This window comes from Mobula hypostoma, chromosome 4 (assembly GCF_963921235.1).
Source record: "Mobula hypostoma chromosome 4, sMobHyp1.1, whole genome shotgun sequence".
NCBI lineage: Eukaryota > Metazoa > Chordata > Chondrichthyes > Myliobatiformes > Myliobatidae > Mobula > Mobula hypostoma.
The window spans coordinates 199,612,482-199,639,205 of NC_086100.1; the positions used below are offsets into that span (position 1 = coordinate 199,612,482).

The 26,724-nt window shown below is 46.7% G+C and overlaps 1 protein-coding gene across 1 annotated transcript in view; it reads right to left on the reverse strand.

Moving 5' to 3' along the window:
- Positions 1-504: 504 nt before the first annotated feature.
- The window catches only part of LOC134345882 (apolipoprotein L6-like), a 64,313-nt gene continuing 38,093 nt past the window's right edge, over positions 505-26,724 (reverse strand). Inside the window, exons 6-8 of the mRNA XM_063047202.1 lie at positions 23,968-24,051; positions 9,727-9,757; positions 505-4,610 (exon numbers count right to left, since the gene is read on the reverse strand). Of these exons, the coding sequence (XP_062903272.1) occupies positions 3,674-4,610; positions 9,727-9,757; positions 23,968-24,051 (1,052 nt within the window). The 3' untranslated portion in view covers positions 505-3,673. The remainder of the gene's footprint in view (positions 4,611-9,726; positions 9,758-23,967; positions 24,052-26,724) is intronic.

Genomic DNA, 26,724 nt, shown 5'->3' on the forward strand with positions numbered 1-26,724 from the left:
TACCGAGATAATTCTTGTGAACCATTCAATTTCTTTAGTATACACATCACCGAGGTCCTCAGTTGGTCTGTACATACCGGCTGTGGGTGAAAAAAAACATAACAGTGCCTCTTTCACCTGAGACAGTTCAGCATGAGTCCCCAAGTCCAAAGGTCTTTCTACAGGGGCACAGTTGAGAGCATCCTGACTGGCTGCATCACCACCTGGTATGGGAACTGTACTTCCCTCAATCGCAGGACTCTGCAGAGAGTGGTGCGGACAGCCCAGCGCATCAGTAGATGTGATCTTCCCACTATTCCGGACATTTACAGAGACAGGTGTGAAAAAAGGCCTGAAGGATCACTGGGGACCCGAGTCACCCCAAGCACAAACTGTTCCAGCTGTTACCCTCCGGAAAATGGCAGTGCAGCATAAAAGCCAAGATCAACAGGCTCCAGACAGCTTCTTCCACCAGGCCATCAGACTGATTAATTCACACTGACACAATTGTATTTCTAAACTTTATTGACTTCTGTTGTATATCTTACTGTACATACTATTAACATAGAAACATAGAAAATAGGTGCAGGAGTACGCCATTCAGCCCTTCGAGCCTGCACCGCCATTTATTATGATCATGGCTGATCATCCAACTCAGAACCCTGCCCCAGCCTTCCCTCCATACCTCCTGACCCCTGTAGCCACAAGGGCCATATCTAACTCCCTCTTAAATATAGCCAATGAACTGGCCTCAACAGTTTGCTGTGGCAGAGAATTCCACAGATTCACCACTCTCTGTGTGAAGAAGTTTTTCCTAATCTCGGTCCTAAAAGGCTTCCCCTCTATCCTCAAACTGTGACCATTCATTACAAATTACTATAATTTGCTCACTGTACATTCAGACAGAGATGTAACATAAAGATTTTTACTCCTCATGTATGTAAAGGATGTAAGAAATAAATCGAATCAAAGCCAATCCAATCTAAATTAATCCTCTTGCCTCCAATGGCAACACATCCTTTCTTCGATCAGGGGCCCAAAACCTACTGTCAATCTCCAAGTGCGGTCTGAGCAAAGAAGGGTGTGGACCAGCACAGGTACATGGGTTTAGTACTGATGGGTAATCAGTATGAAACACCAGCACTGATGAGATGGACTGAAGGACTGAGTACAGGGGTTTCTGCACAAACATTGATATGGCACTGTGATGTACAGTCAATGCAGATGCAAGAGTGGACAGAAAGCAGCACACACACAATGCTGGAGGAGCTCAGCAGGCCAGTCAGCATCACTGGAAAAGAGTAATCAGGCAACCTTTCAAAATGAGTCCCTTCATCAGTACTGGAAAAAAAACCTGAGAAGTTCTTTTAACAGTCCTGAAGAAGGGTTGCAGCAAAGACATCCCATGTCAAAGTGAGCAGGGTAGAATAATCTGCAATGGTTAAAAACAAAGAACACAGAACAGTACAGGCCCTTCGGCCCACAATCCTGTGCAGACCCTTTGATCTCTCTGAGATCAATCTAACCCTTCCCTCCTACATAGCCCTCCATTTTCTATCATCTGTGTGTCTATCTTATAGTCTCCTAAATGTCCCCAAAGGTACTGCCTCAATCCCCCACCCCTCCTGCCAACACGTTTCACACACCCACCACCCTGTGTGTAGAAAAAAACTACCTCTACCCCTCTCCGGGAACGTGTTCCACACATCCAACACTTCGTGTGTAGAAGAACTCTACCTCTACCACCCCCCCCCCATACTTTCCTCCAATCACCTTAAAATCATGCCCCCTCATTCTGGACATTGCCTCCCTGGGAGGGAAAAAGGCTCTGGCTGTCTCCTCAATCTGTGCCTCTTATCCTCTCGTACACCTCTATCAAGTCATCTCTCATTTTCCTTCACTCCAAAGATAAAGGCCCCAAGCTCACTCTACGTATCCTCATTAGACACGCTCTCCAGCCAGACACATCCTGGAGGATGAGGGGAGATTTGATTCAGGTACACACAACTATGAGGGCTACAGATGGGGTAAATGCAAGCAAGCTTTTTACACTCAGGTTGTGTGAGACTAGAACCGGGGTGGTGAGTTAAGGGTGAAGGGCAAAATGTTTAAAGGGTACATGAGGGGGACAGAGGGAGGTGAGAGAGTGGAATGAGAAGTGCTGGGTGTGGGTTTGATTTTAATATTTAAGGAAAATTTGGACAGAGGGGATGGAAGGGATGTGGAGGGCTATGGTCCAGATACCGGTCAATTGCCAAGGCAGATTAACAGTTCAACACAGACTGGATGGGCCGAAGAGCCTGTTTCTGTGCTGTAGTGATCCATGACTACATGTAATACGATGTGGTGTTCATGGATTTCAGCAAGGCATTTGATAAGCTACCCCATTCAAGGCTTACTGAGAAAGTAAGGAGGCATGGGATCCAAGGGGACCCTGCCTTGTGGATCCAGAACTGGCTTGCCCACAGAAGGCAAAGTGTGGCTGAGGACAGGTCATATTCTGCTGATGATACAGAGGTTAGGGGTGTTGTGGACAGTGTGGAGGGCTGTCAGAGGTTAAAGCGGGACATCGATAGGATACGAATCTGATCTTAAGTCCCAGGATCAGATGGGGAATGCCAACAAGGACTGGAGGAGGGAGTGGAGATTTCCCGGGATAGTCCGGGTTCAGGAGAGTTTGTCACTGGTGGAGAGTGGGAGTTGGGGTTGTCCTCAGTTAGGGAGTGACACAAGGACTGGAGGAGGGAGTGGAGTTTTCCCAGGATAGTCCGGGTTCGGTAGAGTTTGTTCACTGGTGGAGAGTGGGAGTCAGGATTGTCCTCAGATAGGGAGCCACACAATCCGACAATACAGAAACAGACCTTTGACCCATTTGGCCCATGCAAACCAAGATTCCCATTTCCCAGACAACAATCCCAGTGGGATCATCAACCATCACTGGCACACCAGGGGTTAAGTGTGCAGACGGTCTCAGATTCAGCCCAATCCAAGGAGTACAGTCCTGCCTCTGGGGTCCCATCTTCAGTAATTCTGAGGTCCCACATCCAGGAGCCCATCTCTGGAAGGGCCAGTGTGCCACCTCTGGGATTCCACCTCCAGTATCCTATCTCTAGCGGACCCAGACTCCCATCTCCATGGCACGGGATACCCTCCTCCACTGAGACTACACAGAGCACCAGAGATCAAATGAAGGAAGCACAATCATCCTTCCTTTCATGTGTTCTCATGTGTTTTGTGTACTACTGTGCTTTTCACCCTGCTTCGGGGAAACGCAGTCTCCTTTCTATATTCATTTTATGAGTTATATACTTTAATGTATGTAGTTAAATAACAATAAACTTCACTTGACTTGACTTGACAAACCATCCTGAGAGTGAGGGAGGAGCAAATGTGGAGATGTTCCCTCCAGCAGGGACAGTCATTTCAGACATAACTGTACGGGAACTTCTCCCTCAGGATCTCTCAGCCCTAGAGGCTGGTGAAGACCTGGGGGTGGGGCAGGCGAGGAGAGTCTCAGACAGGCAGAAGATCAGCTTTGAACAACTGGAGGATTGAGGACTGTGGGGACTGTCATACTGAAGATGGGACAGTCTCAGACAGGCAGAAGATCAGTTTTGAACAATTGGAGGATTGAGGACTGTGGGGACTGTCATACTGAAGATAGGGTCTGTGGCTCATTGAATGGTGGGTCAGGTTAGAGGGATCGAATGGCCAACCTACCATTCTGGCTGTGCCCACTGCAAGTGAGGACACCGCTGATGTCCTTGTAAATATCCTGGAACTCACCCAGCTTGCCCTCAATCTCAGCTGCCTTGTCGAGCACTCGCTGGGACAGCTCGGTCTTGCTCCCCTTGCTCAAATCGATCATCTCCGTGGCCAGGGAGTAGACGTCCCAGGCCACACAGGCTGAGGACAGGGCCAGCCGAGCCACTTGGGCGCTGCCTGATACCAGTCTGGGCGTGCCACGCAGCAGGGTCTGCAGGCGGCTGGCACCCTCCAGGAGACGGCCACCCTGCAGGCTGCTGGCCATGGCTGACACCTCTGTGGCCAGCCGCTGCAGGCTGGACATCTGGGCCAGGGACTGGCTGGCCAGAACACTGCTCACAAGCACATAGCCGTTGTGCCCCACAGAGATGGGCCGAATGCCCAACCGTTTGGCCAGGCCGACGGCGATCTCCTCCTGGCTAAAGCCGGCTAGGCGCTGGATGGCCCTGGAGGCTACCCCAAAGCAGTCCATCAGCTCCCAGCTACTGCTGTTGTATCGTTCCAGGATCTCATCCATTTTCTGCTGGTGGCCCCTGTTGAGCAGGGTCTCGGTCACGCTGGCAGAGGAGGCAGTGAGTCCCCCGACCATGGCGGCCCCCGTCAGGAGGAGGGAGGTGCCGCCTGTGAAGGGCGCGGTCAGCAGTCCTGCTAGCAGCATGCCCCCTCCCAGCGCGCTGGTGCCAGTGCCCACGGCTGAGGCAACGCTGGCTCTGTGGTGAACCTTGTCAATGCTGGCCGCCACCTCCCGCAGCTCCTGCACACTTCGCTCGATCTGTTTCTCCAACATGGGGAAGATGATGCAGAATCGCTCCAGGTCCGCGTAGCTCTTTTCCACCTCGGTCGAGGCCAGTTCATCCTTTGGGCTCCTGAGGGATCCAGACATGGATTAGTGGACACTACAGCTCAGGAATTGACACTTCTCCCCCAATATTGTGCAAGATAACTAAATCACTAATCAAATGCCAAGAAAACCTTTCTGCCTACACAATGTCCTTTATCCCCCCTTTCTCAGAACATTCACATGCCTGTCTATGAGTCTCCTGAACACCTCTTACATATCTGTCTCCACCACCACAACCCCCAGTAGCACATTCCAGTCACCCACCACTCTCTGTAGAAAGCTTGCCCCTCACATCTTGTTAGAACTTTCCCCCTCTGGTATTTGACGTTTCAACCTAGGAAAAAGATTCTCTCTGTCTACTCTATCTCTGTCTCTCATAATCTTACAAACCTCTATCAGATCTCTCCTCAGCCTCTGTTGCTGCAGAGAAAACAACCCAAGTTTGCCCAACCTTTTGCTGTAGCACCTGCCCTCTAAACCAGGCAGCATCCTGGTAAATCTCTTCTGCACCCTCTCCAAAGGCTCGACATCCTTCCTCTAATGGGGCCCCCAGAACTGAATGCTGTACTCCAGACGCAGCCTAACTGGAGCTTTAGAAAGCTGCAACTTCCCGGGTCTTGAATTCATTTGCTTGACGAGTAAAGACCAGCATGCCGTTTGCCTTCTTAAACACCCTGTCAATCTGTGTAGCCACTTTCAGGGAGGTATGAACTTGGACTCCAAGATGCCTCTGCTCATCAACACCAGTAAGGTTCCTGCCCTGAACAGGGTAATGTCCCTTTAAATTTGACTGACCAAGGTAGAACATTTCACATTTGTCCAGGTTAATCTCCATCTGCCATTTCTCTGCCCATATCTCCAGCTGATCTATATCCCTTTGTATTCATTGCCAGTTCTCTATGCCATCCATAGCACCACCAATCTTCAAATCATCTGCAAACTTACTAAGCCAGCCATCTACATTTTCACCCTGGTTACTGTATATTTAAGCGGATACACACATAAACACCTTCAGCCCACCCACCAGTGAAGAAAGAATATGTGGGAACGTAAGTCTGTCTAGGGCGGGAAGGAATGCTATGTACGATCAGCAGGGATCTGGAGATGACACACATGAATAGCTGGTCTGTTCCGGCTTGACGGCGATATGACCAGAAGACACAGGAGCAGAATTAGGCCATTCAGCCCATCGAATCTGCTCCGCCATTCCATCATGGCTGATCCCGGATCCCACTCCACCCCACACACCTGCCTTCTCGCCATATCATTTGATGCTCTGACCAATCAGGAAACAATCAATTTCCGCCTTAAAAATATACACACGGACTTGGCCTCCACTACAGTCTGTGGCAGAGTATTCTACAGTTTCATTACTCTCCAGCTAAAAAAATTCATCCTTACCTCTGTTCGAAAGGGTCACCCCTCAATTTTGAGGCTGTCCCCTCTAGTTCTGGATACCCCCACCACAGGAAACATCCTCTCCACATCCACCCTATCTCATCCTGTCAACGTTTAGTAGGTTTCAGTGAGATACCCACACATTCTTCTAAATTCCAGGAAGTACAGGCCCAAAGCTACTCATATGTTAACCTCTTCATTCCCAGAGTCATCCTTGTGAACCTCCTCTGGACTCTCTCCAATGACAACACATCCTTTCTGAGTTATGGGGCCCAAAACTGTTGACAATACTGTACTCAAAGTGCAGTCTGACTAGTGTCTTATTAAGACTGAGCATTATCTCCTTGCTCTTATATCCTATTCCGCTTGAAATAAATGCAAACATTGCATTGTGTTCTTTACCACAGACTCAACCTGTAAATTATCCTTCTTGCCATATCGTTTGATACTCTGACCGATCAGGAAACAATCAAATTCCGCCGTAAATATAATCACAGACTTGGCCTCTGATATGGTGAGGTAGAGGAGGAGAAGATGGCGGCGCGACACAGCACGCACGGCCGCTCTGGAATGATACCTGTATTTGTTAAGTAGGGTACCGTGCACAATCCTGATTTGATGGAGACAGATGTGAGAAGCACGGAGGAACATCTGGAGAAAATTCTGAAATGCCCGCTTTGCTGCCGCTGCTACTGTGCGATCGAGAATCTCCGGAGGGGAAGGCCCCAAATCCTCGGCTTTGCCTATAGCTTGGCGGCCGGGGCCGGGGTCGAAGCGCTCGGTAGAGATGATGCTCGGTTCTTGGTGTCGGAGGGCTGGTCGGAGGCTCGAAGTTTTCGGACAGACTCCAGAGTCGGCTGTGGTTGAGTGCTTCCAGGGTGCTGCATCGGCAAGTTTGCGGCACTGGAGGTTCATGGCAGGGAGAGTTTTTCTTCCTTCTACCGTCTGCGTGAGATGATGGGACTTTCGAGAGACTTTGAGACTTTTTTTTACCATGCCCATGGTCTGTTCTTTATCAAATTATGGTATTGCTTTGCACTGTTGTAACTATTTGTTATGATTATGTGGTTTTTGTCAGTTTTTCAGTCTTGGTCTGTCTTGTGTTTCTGTGATATCATAATGCAAGAATTTTGTATCATTTCTTAATGCACGCATTACTAAATGACAATAAAAGAGGACTGTGTGTCCTCATAATCTAATCTAAAATATCTAAAACCTTCTGGGGGTATTACATGAGGACTCCTAAATCCCTCTGCACCTCTGATATTTGAACCCTCTCCCCATTCAGATAATAGTCCGCACTCTGTTCCTTTTACAAAAACACAATATCTTACATTTCCCAACTCTGTATTCCAACTGCCACCTTTTTGCCCATTCTTCCAATTTGTCCAAGTCCTGCTGCAATCGCATTGCTTCCTAAACACTACCTACCCCTCCACGTATCTTCATATCCAGAAACCTTGCCACAAAGCCATCAATTCTATCATCTAAATCATTGACAAACAATGTGAAAAGTAGTGGTCCCAATACTGATCCCTGAGGAACACCACTAGTCACCAACAGCCAACCAGAAAAGACCTCTTTTATTCCCATTTGCTTCCTCCTGCCTGTCAGCCATTCCGCTATCCATGCCAGTATATTTCTTGATTTTATCTTGTTAAGCAGCCTCATGTGTGGTACCTCATCAAACACCTTCTGAAAATCCAAGTTAATGACATCCACTGCCTCTCCTTTGTCCACACTGCTTGTTACTTCCTCAAAGAACACGACAGATTTGTCTTGACAGAAACCATGATAACTTTGACTTATTTTATCATTAGCCTCCAAGTACCTCGAAACTTCATTGTTAATAATAGACTCCAACACTTTCCCAACCATTGAGGTTGTGCTAACTGGCCAATAACTTCCCTTCTTTTGCCTTCCTCCCTTCTTAAAGAGTGGAGTGACATTTGCAATCTTCTCGTCCTCCGGGACTATGCCAGAATCAAGTGATTCTTGAAAGATCGTGACCAATGCATCCGTTATCTCTTCAGCAACCTCTGTCAGGACTGTGGGATGTAGTCCATCAGGCCCAGGTGACTTATCCACCTTAAGATCTTTGAGTTTGTCTAGCACTTTTTCCTTTGAAATAGCGATACAGGTACATGAGAAATATGTTACTCCCTCTCAAATTGCTGTATGAATTCAATCATATGATGATTACTGCCTCCTCAGGGTTCCTTTACATTAAGCTCCCTTATAAGATCTGGGTTAATAGAGAACACCCAATCTAAGATAGCCTTTCCCCAAGTAGACTCAAGCACAAACTGCTCTAAAAACTATCTCATAGGCATTCAACAAATTCCCTCTCTTGCGATCTGACACCAAGCAGGTTCCCCAATCCCCTTGCCTTTTGAAGTCCCCCATTACAATTGTGTTTGCAATCACAACCTCACATCTTGGCTACTGTTTGGAGGCCTATATATATATATATGAGTGCCAATATGGTTTTTCATCCTTGCAGCTTCTTAACTCTACCCACGAAGATTCAACATTCTCAGACCCTATGTTCCCTCATTTTAAAGCTGTAATTCCATCTCTTACCAACGGATCTACACCACCACCAATGCCTTCCTGCCTGTTGTTTTGATCCAAAGTATACCCTTTGATGTTAAGCTCTCAACTACGGCCTTCTTTCAGCCACGACTCAGTGATGCCGACAATGTCATACCAGCCAGTCTCTCATTGCACCACAAGTTTGTCCACCTTATTCCGAATGCTAAGCACATTTAAATACAGCACCTTCAGTCCTGCAATCTTCGCCCTTTTGAATTTTGCCTCTGTGATACAATTTAACTCTTTGCTCTGTCTGCATTTGTACCCAATCACTGGCTTGTCCTTCCTTTCGTTCATGTTACATCCATCATCTACTTGTAAACCTGCAGGCTCATCCTCAACTCAATCATACTGGTTCATATCCCCCACCATATTAGTTTAAACTACTCCCAATGGCTCTAACAAACCTACTCGCAAGAATATTTGTTCCCCTCGGGTTCAAATGCACCCCCACTTTTTGTACGGGTCCCACCTGCCCAAGAAGAGGTCCCAATTATCCAAAAATCTGAATCCCTGCCCCCTTCTCCAATTCTTCAGCCACACATTTATCCATCACTTCATTCTATTCCTACACTCACTGCTGCATAGCACAGGCAGCAGTCCTGAGATTACTACCCTTGAGGTCCTGCTTCTCAGCTTCCTTCCTAACTTCCTGAATTCTGTTTTCAGGACGTCCTCCCTTTTTCTACCTATGTCGTTGGTACCAATATGTACCCTGACTTCTGGTCGCTCACCCTCCCTTTTTAGGCTATTGTGGGCGCGTCCATAAATGCCCATAAATCCCGAAGAACCCTGTGCTCCACCCACGTACTGGCCAATTAACCCACCAATCCTGTGTGCTGTTGGGATGTGGCAGAAAACCAGAGCACCCGTGGAAACGCACGCAGTCACACGGAGAACGTGAAAACTCCACACAGACAGTGGCAAGGCTTGGTGTCAAAGTCAGGTCTCTGCCTTTTCCAGCTTCCCCATTGGTCACATTGTGGCCCTGAGCGAAGAGCAGGGCCCCCACCCGGGGGCAAGGTGAGGTGTTGAGCACATGTTGGAAGGAGGATGCCGATGTTCTGGGCTGTATGACCCACTCAGTGGAAGGGGAGGGGCGGGTGGTCGGAGGAACAGGGATTGTGTCCTGACTTGGACAGGCGTACCTGATCAAAACTACTCCATCTTCAGCCTCACCTGTGGAACAAAGGAGAGACACTTCAACATGAGCTCAGTTCCCAGACTCGAGTCCACACCCTTCACCTGTCCTACCACCAACTACCCCTCAGGTCACACCTGATCCCTCAACACCACAACTTTAGTCAAGAAAGCACAGCAGGGTCTGTACTACGTGAGGAGACCGAGGTGAGTGGGTATAGGACCCCCACTACTTCCATTCTAACCAATTTTTACAGGAGCACCATTGCTAGTGTCGCGGCCAGCTACATCGCTGGTACGGGAATTGCAGGCCATCTGACCCCAAGTCCCTACAAAGGATTGTGAGGACAGCTGAGAGGATCATTGGGGTCTCTCTTCCACCATCTGAGATATTTATCAGGAGCTCTGTGTATGCAGGACCCTTAGCATTGTCAATAACCCCTCCCATCCCTCCAACAATCTCTTCCCCCCTCAACCATCAGGCAGGAGGTTCTGTAGCATTAGGACAAGGACTGTCAGGATGGGAAACAGCTTCCCCCAGACTGTGAGACTGCTGAATTCCCTGTCACCACACAGGTGTCACAACATTTGCAGTGCCAATAGTGTTATATTGTTTACTTTTTAACTTGTAGTGTATATACACGGTACTATTTGTTAATTTATTTATGGTACTATTACTCTATGTGTTGTGTGTGAGTTATACGTCCTGCGTTGTCGCCTTTGGTCCAGAGGAACGCTGACTCGTTTGGCGGTGTACATATGTACAGTTGAATGACAATAAACTGAACTTGAACTTGAGGTCATGGGATCCTGAGGTTAGGAGCTGTTTCTGAACAATTTGTGGAATTTATTGCCGCTGGCAGCTGTGGACTCCAGGTCTTTGGGTATATTTGAGGCAGAGCTTGATGGGTTCTTGACTGGACACGGTGTCAATAGTTACAGGGAAAAGGCCAGGGAGTGGGGCTGAGGAGGGAAACATGGATCAACTATGATTGAATTTTGACTTGATGGCCCAATTAGCCTAATACTGCTCCTGTGTCTTATGGTTTAGTCTGATGGCCAAAATGCTCAATTTTGGTTTCGTTGGACCACAGAATCTCTAGCAAACTCTAGCTGAGATTTCGTGTGAGTTTTTTCTATAGTGGCTTTCCCTTTACCGCTCTCCCATAAAACTGCGTCTCGTGATGCCCCTGGGCAGTCTCTCCCATCTCAGCCACCGCAGCTTGTAACTCCTCCCCAGTTGTCACAGGTCTCTTGGTGGCCTCCCTCACTAGTCCCCTTCTTGCACGGTCACTCAGTTTTTGAGGATGCCTGCTCGAGGAAGATTAACAGCTGTGCCATATTCTTTCTATTTCTTGATGATTGACTTAACTATACTCCAAGGGATATTCAGAGACTGGGAAGTCTTTTTGTATCCATGTCCTGACTTGTGCTTTTCAATAACTTTTCTGTGGAGTTGCTTGAAGTGTTCTTTTGTCTTCATGGTGTAGTTTTTGCCAGGATACTGACTCCCAGCAGTTGCACCTTCCAGATATAGGTGTAGTTTTACTACAATCAATTGAAACACCTCGATTGTACACAGGTCTCCAAAAACAAATCTCCATTTAGCTAATTATGTGACTTCTAAAACCAATTGGCTGCACCAGTGATGATTTGGTATGTCATGTAAAGGGGGTGAATACTTATGCAATCAATTATTTTGTGTTTTATATTTGTAATTAACTTAGATCACCTTGTCGAGATCTGTTTTCACTTTGACACGAAAGTCTCTTTCTGTTGATCAATGTCAAAAAGCCTATTTAAATCCATTGTCATTCAATGTTGTAAAACAATAAAACATGAAAACTTCTGGGGGGGGTGGGGTGAATATTTTTATAGGTACTGTAAATGCTGGGATGGAGATTAGTGTGGAGGGATGAATGGAAAAGGGAGCGATCCCTGCAGAGAGTGGAGAGAGAGAGACGGTGGGAGGGAGGTAAAGATATGTTTAATGGGAGGATCCCTTTGGAGGTGGCGGAAGTTATGGCGGATGCATTGGATGTGGAGGCTTGGGGGATGGTAGGTAATGACAAGAGGATTTCTGTCATTCTTGTTATTGTCCATAAAGATGACAATGTCATCTACACAAGTCCACGTGTGCACAGCTCTAATGAAACATTCATGGCAGTATCACAAGCACAGAGCAGCAGATAAACAGCATTCACACAAAAAGCATATCAGTTCAATGTGAAAGAATACAAGTCGTATGACAGTGTTTAAGAGAATCTTTTCACTACAGCTTGGTACATCAGACAATAACAAAACAATTACGATTGCAAAATTAGAACACAATATCAGAAAGCTCATCTGACTAAGAGGATAGAACTGTCCCATCAGACTGAAAGCCTGCATCCAACTCCATGTCCAAGTTCAGAGTGGCCACACGAGTACAGTCCATATGGTGGCAAAGGGAAGGCATCACAGCCTGGTACGGCAACTGCTCTTCCCGAGAAGGCAAGGGACAGCAGAGAGTTGTGGACACAGCTCAGTATGTCACGGGGACCAGTCTCCCCTCCATCGACTCTGTCTATGCTTCTCGCTGCCGCAGTCAAGTGGACAGCGTAATTCAAGACCCCACGCCCCCTGGACATTCTCTCTTCGCCTCCCTCCTATTAGAGCCTGAAAGCACGTACTGTTCCACCAGGCTCGAGGACAGCTCCTACCCTGCTGCATAAGACCATTGAATGACTCCCTAGTACAGTGAGATGTGTTTCTTTATTGAGATAGTCCCTTCAGCCCATCGAGCCACACTGCCCAGTAATCTCTGCCTGATCACTGGACAATTTACAATGACCAATGAACCTAGGGAGCACGATGTCTTTGGACTGTGGGAGGAAATTGGAGCGCCCGGAGGAAACCCACAGGGTCACGGGGAGAACATACAAACTCCTTACACACAGTGGCATGAATGGAAACATTGACTATTTACTCTGTTCTATAGATGCTGCCTGGTCTGCTGAGTTCCTTTAGCATTTTGTGTGTTGCTTGGAGTATTGTGTTCAGTTCTCGTCACCTCATGATGGGAGGATGTAGAAGCTTCAGAGAGGGTGCTGAGGAGATTTACCAGGATGCTGCCTGGACCAGAGAGCGTGCCTTATCAGGAAAGGTTGAGTGAGCTAGGGCTTTCCTCTTTGGAGCGACGGAGGATGAGATATGACTTGATAGAGGTGCATAAGATTACAAGAAGCATAGACAAGAGTCAGGAACAGGGGAGATTTTCTCAGGGCTGCAATGGCTAACACCAGAAGACATCCATTCAAGCTGAGTAAAGGAATCTTCAGAGGAGATGTCAGAGGTAGATTATTTCCAGAGAATGCCTGATTGTGGTAGAGGTTGATAGAATAGGAACATCTAAGAGACTCTTAGATAGTCACAGCCTCAAAACTGAGGGGCAGCCTTTTACAGCAGGGGTAAGGAGGATTTTTTTAGCCAGAGCGTAGTGAATCTGTGGAACGCTCTGCCACAAACTGTGGTGCAGCCAAGTACATGAGTATATTTAAGGCAGAAATTTATGGTTTCCTAATCGGTCGGGGCATCAAAGGATATGGCAAGAAGGCATATGGTGTATGGGGTTGAGTGGGATCTGGGATCAGCCATGATGGAATGGCAGAGCAGACTCAATGGGCTGAATGGCCTAATTCTGTTCCTATGTCTCATAAGACCATAAGACAAAGGAGCAGAAGTAGGCCATTCGGCCCATCGAGTCTGCTCCGCCATTTTATCATGAGCTGATCCATTTCATCCTATTTAGTCCCACTGCCCCGCCTTCTCACCATAACCTTTGATGCCCTGGCTACTCAGATATCTATCAATCTCTGCCTTAAATAAACCCAATGACTTGGCCTCCACTGCTGCCTCTGGCAACAAATTCCATAGATTCACCACCCTCTGATTAAAAAAATTTCTTCGCATTTCTTGTTATGTAACCCTGGCGTTCATTGTCCGTCTGAGAGAAAACTGCCGCGAGTGAAGCTGTTTTCTAAATCTCGATCGCTCTCTAAATTAAAGGGGTAGCTCTTTTTACACTCAGCTCTGATGCTTATTATCGAACTGAGAGAAAATTGCATCGAAGCGCTGTTTACAAAATCTTGAACGCAGACATGACAGAAAGGTAACTCTTTCATTATGCACTCCATCTTGCTGATTGGTCGTTCCGCAAATCAGAGAATCTGCCACGAAATTATTGCCTCGATAGCCCTCCTGAATAAAAGGTATCTATTTTTTTACACTCAGCCCTGATGTTTATTGTTCCACTGAAAGAAAACTGCCGCGAAGCTCTGCTTTCTCATCTCGATCGCCCTCCTGAATAACAGGTATCTCTTTTCACTCAGGTTGAAGTCGATTCTCCGACTGAGGAAACTGCCGTGAAGCTCTGCTTTTGAAGTCTGGGAGCGGACCTGAGTGAAAGCAGCTCTTTTGTACACACTGCCTCTTGCTGATCGGTCACTCCTGAACCAGAGAAATGTCCGTGAAACTCCCGCCTTCTACATCTCCATCGCCTCCTGATTAAAAGGGAGCGATTTTTACACACCATACGACGTTGTTTGTCTAACTAAGAGAAAACTGTCGCGAAGATTGGAGGTGTAATAGACAGTGAGGAAGGTTTTCAAAGCTTGCAGAGGGACTTGGGCCAGCTGGAAAAATGGGCTGAAAAATGGCAGATGGAGTTTAATACAGACAAGTGTGAGGTATTGCACGTTGGAAGGACAAACCAAGGTAGAACATACAGGGTTAATGGTAAGGCACTGAGGAGGGCAGTAGAACAGAGGGATTTGGGAATACAGATACAAAATTCCCTAAAAGTGGCGTAATAGGGTCGTATAGAGAGCTTTTGGTACATTGGCCTTTATTAATCAAAGTATTGAGTATAAGAGCTGGAATGTTATGATGAGGTTGTATAAGGCATTGGTGAGGCCGAATCTGGAGATTTGTGTTCAGTTTTGGTCACCAAATTACAGGAAGGATATAAATAAGGTTGAAAGAGTGCAGAGAAGGTTTACAAGGATGTTGCCGGGACTTGAGAAACTCAGTTACAGAGAAAGGTTGAATAGGTTAGGACTTTATTCCCTGGAGCGTAGAAGAATGAGGGGAGATTTGATAGAGGTATATAAAATTATGATGGGTATAGATAGAGTGAATGCAAGCAGGCTTTTTCCACTGAGGCAAGGGGAGAAAAAAACTAGAGGACATGGGTTAAGGGTGAGGGGGGAAAAGTTTAAAGGGAATATTAGGGGGGGCTTCTTCACACAGAGACTGATGGGAGTATGGAATGAGCTGCCAGACGAGGTGGTAAATGCGGGTTCTTTTTAACATTTAAGAATAAATTGGACAGATACATGGATGGGAGGTGTATGGAGGGATATGGTCCATGTGCAGGTCAGTGGGACTAGGCAGAAAATGGTTCGGCATAGCCAAGAAAGGCCAAAAGGCCTGTTTCTGTGCTGTAGTTTCTATGATTTCAATGATTTCTATGATAATGTCAGAGGTGGGGGTGGGCAGCTCAGGCGTGACAATCTCACACTGCCTGATCTCTTCCTCTCTAACTGTGACCCAACACAATCTGACCCTCTGGACGTAGTGTTCCCTATCTGAACACTGGTCACCAGCCGTGACCGAGCTGAGGACAAATCTCTCTTCCCTCTCACACAAAGAAAGTGCCCCTTTTAATAACCTTTAAGGCCCTTTCAAAGCAGAACATGATTATCACCACATTACTTTTCCAGTCCCTCAGTGGTACCAACTGCACCTCCTTATCACTTACAGTCTTCAAGTGAGTTACAATAATTGAGGGAAATGGAGAGAACAGGCCTGTAAGGAGGGAAACATTATTCATCATCTCATCTCGGAGATGTGCACTCATGCACATCTCCAGCTCATTCTAACATTCCAAACCAACATCGTTTCATCATCGATCTTCCATTTTGTTCTGACAGATAACATGGAAGAATCACAATTGAATCTTTCCTTACACATGTGAGTTATGGGGAATTTGGGCAAACTTGGTCTGTTTTCTCTGAAGTGTTGCAGGCTGAGAGGAGATCTGATAGACATTTATAAAATTGAGAGGCATAGCTGGACAGACAGTGAGAATCAAATTCCCAGGGTAGAAATATTCTTTACTAAAATATGTTCGTTTAAAATGAGGGAGTAAAATTTAAAGAAGCTTGATGACCATGAAGGAATTAAAACACAGAAGAAAGCAGTTAACCCAAATGAATGGAAATAGGCAACCCAATTGTCTTTGTTCTTGCCATGCAATTGAAGGAATAGAGGCTGCCATTTTGTGAAGCTGCTCTGTGACCTCCATTCTGTGAGATGTTTTGTGAACTGGTTTTGCTCAGGAATAGTTCTATCATTGTGTTTGAAGACCATAAGACATAGGAGCAGGATTAGGCCATTCGACTCATCTAGTCTGCTCCATCATTCCATCATGTCTGATTTATTATCCCTCTCAACCCTGTTCTCCTGCCTTCTCCCATAACCTCTGATACCTTGACTAATTAAGAACCTATTAAACTCTGCCTTAAATATACCCAACAACCTGGTCTGCACAGCCGTCTCTGGCAATGAATTCCACAGATTCACTACCCTCTGGCTAATTTTTTTCATATCTCATGTTCTAAATGAACGCCCCTCAATTCTGAGGCTGCACCCTCTGATCCTAAACTTCCCAACTATAGGAAACATCCTTTCCATATGCACTCCATCAAACCTTTCAATATTTGAGATCCCCCCTCATTCTTCTAAACTACAGCGAGTACAAGCCAGAGCCATCAAATACTCTTCATGTGTTAACCCTTTCTTCTGGGATCATTCTTGTGAACCTTCTCTGGACTCTCTCCATTGCCAGCACATCTATTCTCAGATAAGACGATAAGATACAGAGATAAGGAGTCATGGAGAAGTACAGCACAGAAAAAGGACCTTCAGCCCATCTAGTTCATGCTGTAACCCATTTGAACTGTGTACTCCCAAAGACCTGCACTGGGACCATAGCCCTCCATATCCCCACCATCCCTTCTTCTCTGAAATGTTGAAATCAAACGCACATGGACCACTTGCACTGGCAGCTCATTCCATACTCTCACAACCCTATGTGTGAGGAAGTTTCCCCTCACGTTGTCATGGTCCAGTCCGTGAAGTCTGTATTCCAGTTCACGGTCCAGTCCATAGTTCCTTATTCCAGGGCTTCTGGTTTTCCCCAGTTTCTGTTGTAGGCACATGATTCTCGTTTTGGGGCTGAGACATAAATATCTCTGCAAACCAGGGATTCCCTGCTGGACAGTTCTGTTCCCCTCCCTGTCTTTTCCCCCCTCGCCTGACTCTCTGCCTGCTCACCTAGCCTGGATACCCTGCCTGTATCACTGAAGTTTTACCGCCGGAGCAAGACCGGAGCCTCGTTAGGTCAAGATAAGGAATTGCTTTTCATTGTGTGGAACTGTCTCTCTGTGTCCACGCCTTCGCTAGGTAGGTCCAGCCATTTGCCGCTACCTAGTGTTGGAAACTGTCTCTGTGTCCTCGCCTTCGCTAGCTGGGTCTGGCTGTTTGTCTCCACCTTGTGTTGGGATCTGTCTCTTCATGTTCAGTGTTTTGTGTATGAGTCCTGGCCCTACGTCCTGTTCCCAAGGAGGGGTCCCGGCTCTGCGTTCCATGCTCCCATCCCTTCTAGTCCAAGGCTCTGTGCTCCCATCTCTTCTAGTCCAAGGCTCCGTGCTGCTGAATGCCCTCATCCAGTCCGTGCCTAGTTCAGTCCTATCTGAGTCCTGTCCATGTGCCTTTACCAGTCCTTGCGTCTCGCCCCACCCAGGAGTTCCTCACCCAAGCCATGTCCAGTCCTGTAGCCTCATCTGGTCCTCGCCTAGCTCTGGAGTCTGAGCCTGAGTCAAGTCCTAGGTTCTGGGTCCTTGTCCAGTTTCTGGCTCGGAGTCCATACCCAAGCCTCGAAGTACCCAAGCCTCAAGCCCCCAAGCCTCAAGCCTCAAGCCTCAAGCCTCAAGCCTCAAGCCCCAAGACCCCAAGACTCCAAGACCCCAAGACTCCAAGACCCCAAGACCCCAAGACCCCAAGACCCCAAGACCCCAAGACCCCAAGCCTCAAGCCTCAAGCCTCAAGCCTCAAGCCTCAAGCCTCAAGACCCCAAGACCCCAAGCCTGTCTCCAGGCCTCAAGCCTCAAGATCCCAGCCTCCAAAGTCCTGCAGTTATGTCATGTCCTTGCCTGGTTCTGGGGCCCGAGCCTCAGGCAAGACCCAGGCTCCTAGTTCATAGTTCCTTGTCCGGTTTCCCTGTCTTATCCATGTCCTAGCCCAAGTCCGCGTTCCTGTCCCTGGCTCCAGGTCTGTATCCTGTCACGTCCATACTCTAGTCAAGTCTTGTTCCTTGTACTTCAGTGTCTGTGTCTTGCATTTGGGTCCATTCCCAATACCCCATTGTGACACATGTTCCCCTTAAACTTCTCATCTTTCACCCTTAAGCCATGACCTCTGGTTGTAGTCCCACCAAACATCAGTGGAAAATGCCTGCTTGCATTTACCCTGTCTATACCGCGCATAATTTTGTGTACCTCTATCAAATCTCCTCTCAATCCTCTATGTTCAAAAGAATACAGTCTGAACCTATTCAGTCCTTTCTTATAACTCAGGTTCTCCAGATCCAGCAACATCCATATAAAATTTATCTGCACTCTTTCAGCTTTGCTTACATCTTTCCTCCAGGTAGGTGACCGAAACTGCACACAATACTCCAAAATAGGCCTTGCCAACATCTTATACAACTTCAACATAACATCCCATCTCCTGTTCTCAATACATTGATTTATAAAAGCCAATGTGCCAAAAACTTTTGTTTCAACTTTTGTGACACCATTTTCAACTAATTATGGACCTGTATTCCCAGATCCCTTTGTTCTACCACACGCCTCAGTGCCCGATCATTTACTGTGTAAGACCTACCCTGGTTGGTCCTACAGAAGTATAACACTTTGCACTTGTCTGCATTAAATTCCATTTGCCATTTTTCCAGCTGGTCCAGATCCCTCTGCACCCTCCATCTTGGTGTCATCTGCAAATTTGCTGATCCAGTTAACTACATTCTCATCTAGATCAGTGATCTAGATAACAAACAGCAAAGGACCCAGCACAATCCCTGCAGCACTCCACTAGCCACAGGCCTCCAATCAGAGACGCAACAATCTACGACCACTCTCTGGCTTCTCCAACAAAAGCCAATGTCTAATCCAATTTAATATCGGGTGCAGAGCATTCTGAAAGGAGAGGGTGATCATCCAGAAGTCTTGGTACACGTTGGTACCAATGACAGAGGTAAAAAAAAGGAGGAGGTCCTGAAGAGAGAATTCGGGGAGTTAGGTAGGAAGCTGAAAAGCAGGATCTCCAGGGTAGTAATCTCAGGATTGCTGCCTGTGCCACGTGCTAGCGAGCGCAAGAATAGCATGATCAGGCATATTAATGTGTGGCTGAGAGACTCACTGGGGCCTCTTCTGCGGGTGGTAAGATCTGTACAAAAAGGATGGGTTACACCTGAACCCGAAGGTGCAATATCCTAACAGGCAGGTTTAATGGAGCTGTTAAGGAGGGTTTAAACTAATTTGGCAGGGGGATAGGAACTGGAGTGATAGGGCTGAGGAAGGGGAAAACAGAAATAAATCAAAGATAGCGTGCAACAGAGATGATAGAAAAAACGGGCAGGAGATGAGTCATAATCACAGCCAGTGGGATGAGTTACAGGACAATAGAGGCATGGTGCAGTTAAAACAGAAAGCAACAAATACTGGACTGAAAGGGTTACACAGCATAAGTAATAAAATAGGCGATTTTGAAATTCAGCCACAGATTGGCAAGTATGACGTTGTGGCCATCTCTGAAACTTGGCTAAAGGACGGCTGCCATTGGGAGCTGAATGTCCAAGGATATACGGAGTATCGGAAAAATGGGTCAGTAGGCAGAGGGGGTGGTGTGGCCCTGTGTATGAGAAATAATATTAAATCATCAGAAAGGGATGACATAGGATTGGAAGGTGTAGAGTCTCTATGGGTTGAGTTGAGAAATGGCAAAGGTAAAAAGACCCTAATGGCAGTTGTACACAGGCAGCCGGGATGTGGATTACAAATTACGCAGGAGATAGAAAAGGCATGTCAGAAAGGCAATGTCATGATAATTGTTGGAGACTTTAACATGAAAGTGGATTGGGAGGACCAGGTCAGTACTGGACCTCAAGAGAGAGAACTTGTAGAATGTCTAAGGGATGGCTTTTTAGAACAGGTTGTTGTTGAGCCCACTATGGGGATCAGCTGTGCTGGATTGGGTGTTGTGCAATGATCTGGAGGTGATAAGAGAGCTTAAGGTTAAGAAACCCTTCAGGAACAGTGATCACAATATGACTGAGTTCACTTTGAAATTTGAGAAGGAGAAACTAAATAGCAATGTGTCGGTATTTCAGTGGAATAAATGAAGTTATGGCATGAGAGGGGAACTGGCCGAATTTGACTGGAAAGGGACACTGGCAGGAAGGACAGCAGAGCAACAATGGCAAAAGTTTCTGCAAAAAATGAGGGAAGTGAAAACCAGATATATTCCAAATAAGAAGAAATTTTCGAATGAAAGAAGGACACTACCATGGCTGACAAGTGAAGCCAGAGCCAAAGTGAAAACAAAAGAGAGGGCTTAGAAGGAAGCCAATACAGTATAGGAAGATAGAGGATTGAGAAGTTTTTAAAAACTTGCAGAAGGAAAGCAGAGCAGACCCGATGGGCCGAATGGCCAACTTCTGCTCCTTTGTCTTATGGTCTTGTCTTATGAAAAGTAAGAAAGTCATTAGGAAGGAAAAGATGAATTATGAAAGGAAGCTGGCGATTAACATCAAAAAAGATACGAAAAGCTTTTTTAAGTGGAATTGAAAATACATTTGGACTAAGATGTTAACTGTCCTGTGCTATCACCAGTGGGATCATCAGTTATTCTGCCACCTGTCTTCAGGAGTTTTGGCCCGCTTATGATCAAGACTCCCTCGAGGTGGTGGGCCAGCAGTGCTAAAGCACCACCTCCCACCAGTGAGCTTAAAAACTTGGCATCTGCCTCTATCAGAGTTGTTGGTCGCTTCCATCCAACAGAGTGTCTGCTCTTCAGGTGTCTATGCAACTATTGAAGGGTTTGCAAAAGAAGGATACATCGTCTGGCTATCTGCCCCTCTGGACATACTTGGTGCACACCCATGCTGATCCTGTCTCAGCTGCCTCAGCTACAGCCTGCTGGTTGACTTGATCTCTCTTCTAGTGAAGCCAAGGTCACGCAGCCACTTCTGGAAAGTGAATGCAATAAAGCCACGGCAACCTACTTGGAATGGATAGCATGAGACCCTCCACCCTCTGTCTCTGCACTCTGATCTTAACTCTGCATATTTGGTTAACTTGCGCTCATGGGCTTCATCGATGTTGTCTTCCCAGAGGACTGTGAGTTCACCAATAACCACTTCTCTACTGGTGTCAGACCATACGATTATATCTGGACGCAATGTGGTGAACGCTATTTGCTCCAGGAAGCTGCCTTGCCCATCCAGATCGGCTTTGACACACCAATCATTGGCTGAAGAAAGTATGCTTGATCGTGGGCTTGCCCTGTACACCCTTGACTTAGAGATCTTCTTTCACAAATGACTTGCAATGTTCTGTGCAGCATGGGGCATGAGATAAGTTGTGCTGCAGTACTCTCTGCTCAACCGCTTCTGTTACAACTTTGAGAACGTTGTTATGTCTCCAAGTGTACATGCCACTGGAAAGATTGACTCTGCATGCACTCAAAATATGTTGAGTATATAAAGGGTAAAAGAGAGTCGAGGGTAGATATAGGACCAATAGAAAATGACGCTGGAGATATTGTAATGAGAGATGCAGAGATGGTAGAAGAACTGAATGCGTATTTTGCATCAGTCTTCACAGTGGAAGACATCTGTAGTACACCGGACAAAGATAGGTGGAGGAGCGGGTAGTGTTGAGGAAACGGAGAGCCTGCAGAGAGACTTGGATAGTTTAGTGGAATGGGCAAAAAAGTGGCAAATGAAACACAATGTTGGAAACTGTATGGTCATGCACTTTGGTGGAAGAAACAAACAGGCAGACTATTATTTAGATGGGGAGAGAATGCAAAATGCAGAGATGCAAAGGAACTTGGGAGTCCTTGTGCAGGATACCCTCAGAGTAAACTCCAGGTTGAGTTGGTGATGAAGAAGGTGAATGCAATGTTGGCATTCATTTCTAGAGGTACAGAATATAAGAGCAGGGATGTGATGTTGAGGCTTTATAAGGCACTCGTGAGACCACACTTGGAATATTGTGTGCAGTTTTGGGCTCCTTATTTTAGAAAGGATATACTGACATTGGAGAGGGTTCAGAGAAGGTTCAGGAGAATGATTCCAGGAATGAAAGGGTTACCGTATCAGGAATGTCTGGCAGCTCTTGGGCTATATTCCCTGGAGTTCAGGAGAATGAGGGGGGATCTCATAGATCGCACTTTCAGTTTGTATGCCGACTGTATTTTTCTCAACGTCACCTCGTGGGTTTACGTTGTCCTTAGATTGATTATCTGTTGTGTCTAATTGTTTGTCTTTCTATTCGCCCAGGTTTTTCCCTTCGTTTTGCAGTTGGGGTCATGTGGATTGTTAAACTCTTTGTTCTTATCACTTTTATTCAATTGGGGATAAATTGCGTATTTAGCACAGCATTGTCAATGTCCGGAATTCCTACATGCGCCAGGGTGTATTTCAGAGGCAGGGAAACGTCTCTCTGCTGGGTCACTGTGGTTTCTTGTCAGGTCAAACTCAGACCCAGTTCTCTCTATGTATCGTCAGTGATTTCTGTCCATCGACATTCTGTATAGAGTGCTTGAGCTCCTGTTCGGTTTTCTGGTTAATTTCTGTGATAAATCTTTAGTTCTGTTTGAATTGCGGAAGTCTCTGTGGTTTCTGCACATGAATTGGCTAGTGATCCTGACAAGGGGATTGTCAATCCACAGCTGTGTGTGAGTTGGCAAATGCCGTACAATCCACATAAATGTCAGGTGTCACATTTTAGGAAATCGAACCAAGACTGGCCTTGAGCAGTGAATTGTAGAGCCCTGCGGAGTTGAATTGGAGTGCAAGTGCATGGTTTGCAGACAATGGCATCACAGAAAGACAGGACAGTGGGGGTGTGTGGCCCCCTGGCCTTCACTGAGTGGAGGAGTTCTGTTGCAGTTATACAAGGCATTGGTGAGGCTGCATTGGGACTATTGTGCACAGTTTTAGTCACCCTGTATAGGAAAGATGGTATTACACTAGAAAACGTACAGAAAAGATTTACCAGGACGTTGCCAAAATCTGGGGGCCTGAGTTACAAGGAGAGGTTGTATAGACAAGGACTTTATTTTCAGGGATGTAGGCCATTGAGAGGTGACCTGAATGAGGTAAATGAGATCAGAAGGGACGTAGACAGGGGAAAGCACATGTTTTCCCAAGGGAGGGAGTCTGTGGTGGCCAGTGCTATCATGTTTGCTGTTGTGTGCTGGGGCAGCAGGCTGAGGGTAGCAGACACCAACAAAATCAACAAGCTTATTCGAAAGGCCAGTGATGTTGTGGGGATGGAACTGGACTCTCTCACGGTGGTGTCTGAAAAGAGGATGCTGTCTAGGTTGCGTGCCATCTTGGACAATGTCTCCCATGGATAATGTACTGGGTGGGCACATGAGTACATTCAGCCAGAGACTCATTCCACCGAGATGCAACACAGAGCGTCATAGGAAGTCATTCCTGCCTGTGGCCATCAAACCTTACAACTCCTCCCTTGGAGGGTCAGACACCCTGAGCCGATAGGCTGGTCCTGGACTTATTTCATAATTTACTGACATAATTTACATATTACTATTTAATTATTTATGGTTCTATTACTATTTATTATTTATGGTGCAACTGTAACGAAAACCAATTTCCCCGTGGGATCAATAAAGTATGACTATGACTATAACTATTTAAAACACTCGGCCAGCGCAGTCGGCATGGATCAGATGGGCCAAACGGCCTCTCTCCATGCTGGATGTCACCAGAGACTCTGGAAGATCAATGCGGCAGAACATAGTGACAACAACTTCAGGGAGCTGGGACAGATGCATCTCTGACATTTTTAACTACACCATCAGGAAGAAATTCTCCAACATTTCTCTCCACTTACCACTGGGGGTTGGCGAGGTTTGCACGGTGGGAACTTGACGAGTCCCCAAAGATCTCTGAAGAGCTGGAACTAGTCTCGGATGATCTGTGGCAATGAAGATTCTCTGGTTCAGTGACGATTCACACACACGCAGACACAGACACAGACAGACACAATGAGAGACATGCACAGAAAGAGAGAGAGTGACAGAGACACACACACAAATGACAAGACCCACAGACATGTCACACACTCACAGACACACACCCAAAGACACGCACACATAAACACCGAGAGACACAAAGAGAGAACACAGCCATACACACAGACTCACACACAAACACAGACACACACAGACAGACAATATCTACAACACACACCCCCCACACACAGACAATACCCTACCACACAGACACACACATACAGACAATACTGTATGACATACACACAAATACAGACACACAGACCCACAGACACACAATACACAAACACAGTGAGTGACAGACAGACAGACACACACACACACACACACACACAATACTCACGACAAACAAGAGAAAAGCAGCAGATGCTGGAAATCTGACCAGCACACACAATGCTGGAGGAACTCAACAAGTCAGGCAGCATTTATGGAGAAAGGATTCGATTTTTTTGGGCCAAGACCCTTCAGCAGGACTGGAGAACAAAGATGAGGAGTCAGAGTTAAAAGCTGGGGGGAGTGGAGAGGGGAGACAGAAACACAAGGTGATGGTTGAAACCGGGAGGGGGAGGGACCCTCACACACACTCAGTTCTGTCCCTCCCAGCAGCAGATTCCACCAGCTCCCCCGTCAATCCCCTTCATGCTCTCAGTCTCCGGTGAGCTGCAGCCTCACGGATTCGCCCTTCCCTGATGGGACAACTCTCCCATTCCGAGCTTCGGTCGAGCAACCCATCCCCAGTGTGTGACAGAGACAGGCTCCTCCTTCCTGGGCCGAGAACTCCACACGTGTGGCCCCACCGGTGCTGGGGGGAGGAGGTCTGTACACGAAGAGCTCCCACCCAGCTGGGACTTGGGGGTAGGGGCTTGGGAAAGTGGAGGGTGGTGGGGTAGGGGGAGAACCAGTGGACAGGGAAAGGAGGTCTGGAGGAAGGGGGAGGGGAGGGTATGGAAAGAGTGCAGAAAAGATCAGAATCAGAATCAGGTTTATTATCACCGGAATGTGACATGAAATTTGTTAACTGAGCAGCAGCAGTTCATTGCAAAACATAATATAGAAGAGAAAAAAAACAAAGTAAATCAATTACAGTTTACGTATATTGAATAGATTTTTTAAAATAACATGCAAAAACAGAAATACTGTATATTAAAAAAGTGAGGTCGTGTCCAAAGATTGAATGTCCATTTAGGAATCAGATGGCAGAGGGGAAGAAGCTGTTCCTGAATCACTGAGTGTGTGCCTTCAGGCTTCTGTATCTCCTACCTGATGGTATCAGTGAGAAAAGGGTATTCCCTGGGTGCTGGAGGTCCTTAATAATGGACTCTGCCTTTGTGAGACACCACTCCCTGAAGATGTCCTGGGTACTTTGTAGGCTAGTACCCAAGATGGAGCTGTCCAGATTTACAACCCTCTGCAGCTTCTTTCGGTCCTGTGCAGTAGACACCCCCCCCAACCATACCATACCGGGTGCAGCCTGTCAGATGCTCTCCACGATACATCATTAAAAGTTTTTGAATCTATTTGTTGACATGCAAAATCTCTTCAAACTCCTAATGAAGTATAGCCACTGTCTTGCCTTCTTTATAACTACATCGATATGTTGGGATCAGGTTAGATCCTCAGTGATCCTGACACCCAGGAACTTGAAGCTGCTCACTCTCTCCACTTCTGATCCCTCTATGAGGATTGGTGTGTGTTCCTTCATCTTACCCTTCCTGAAGTCCACAATCAGCTCTTCCGTCTTACTGAGGTTCAGTTCCAGGTTGTTGCTGCCACACCATGCACTAGTTGGCATACGTCACTCCTGTGTGCCCTCTCCTCACCACCTGAGATACTACCAACGATGGTTGTATCATCAGCAAATTTATAGATAATATTTGAGCCATGCTTAGCCACACAGTCGTGAGTGTAGAGAGAGTAGAGCAGTGGGCTAAGCACACACCCCGGAGGTGCACCAGTGCTGATCGTCAGCGAGGAGGAGATGTTATCACCAATCCACACAGATTGTGGTCTCCCCGTTATGAAGTCGAGGATCCAATTGCAGAATGATGTAGAGAGGCCCAGGTTCTGTAACTTCTTAATTAGGATTGTGCGAATGATCGTATTAAATTATGAGCTATAGTGGATGAACAGCATGATGTAGGTGTTTGTGTTATCCAGGTGGTCTAAAGCTGTGTGAAGAGCCAATGAGATTGCATCTACTGTTGGCCTATTGTGGCGATAGGCAAATTGCAGTGGGTCCAGGTCCTTGCTGAGGCAGGAGTTCAGTCTAGTCCTGACCAACCTCTCAGAGCATTTCATCACTGTCGATGTGAGTGCTACTGGGTGATAGTCATTAAGACAGCCCACATTATTCTTCTTAGGCACTGACATAATTGTTACCTTTTGAAGTGGGTACTTCTCCCCATAACAGTGAGAGGTTGAAAATGTCCTTGAATACTCCTGCCAGTTGGTTGGCACAGGTTTTCAGAACCTTACCAGGTATTCCATCAGGACCTTCCGCCTTGCGAGGGCTCACTCTCTTTAAAGACAGTCTAACATCAGCCTCTGAGACAGAGATCACTGGGTTATCAGGGGCA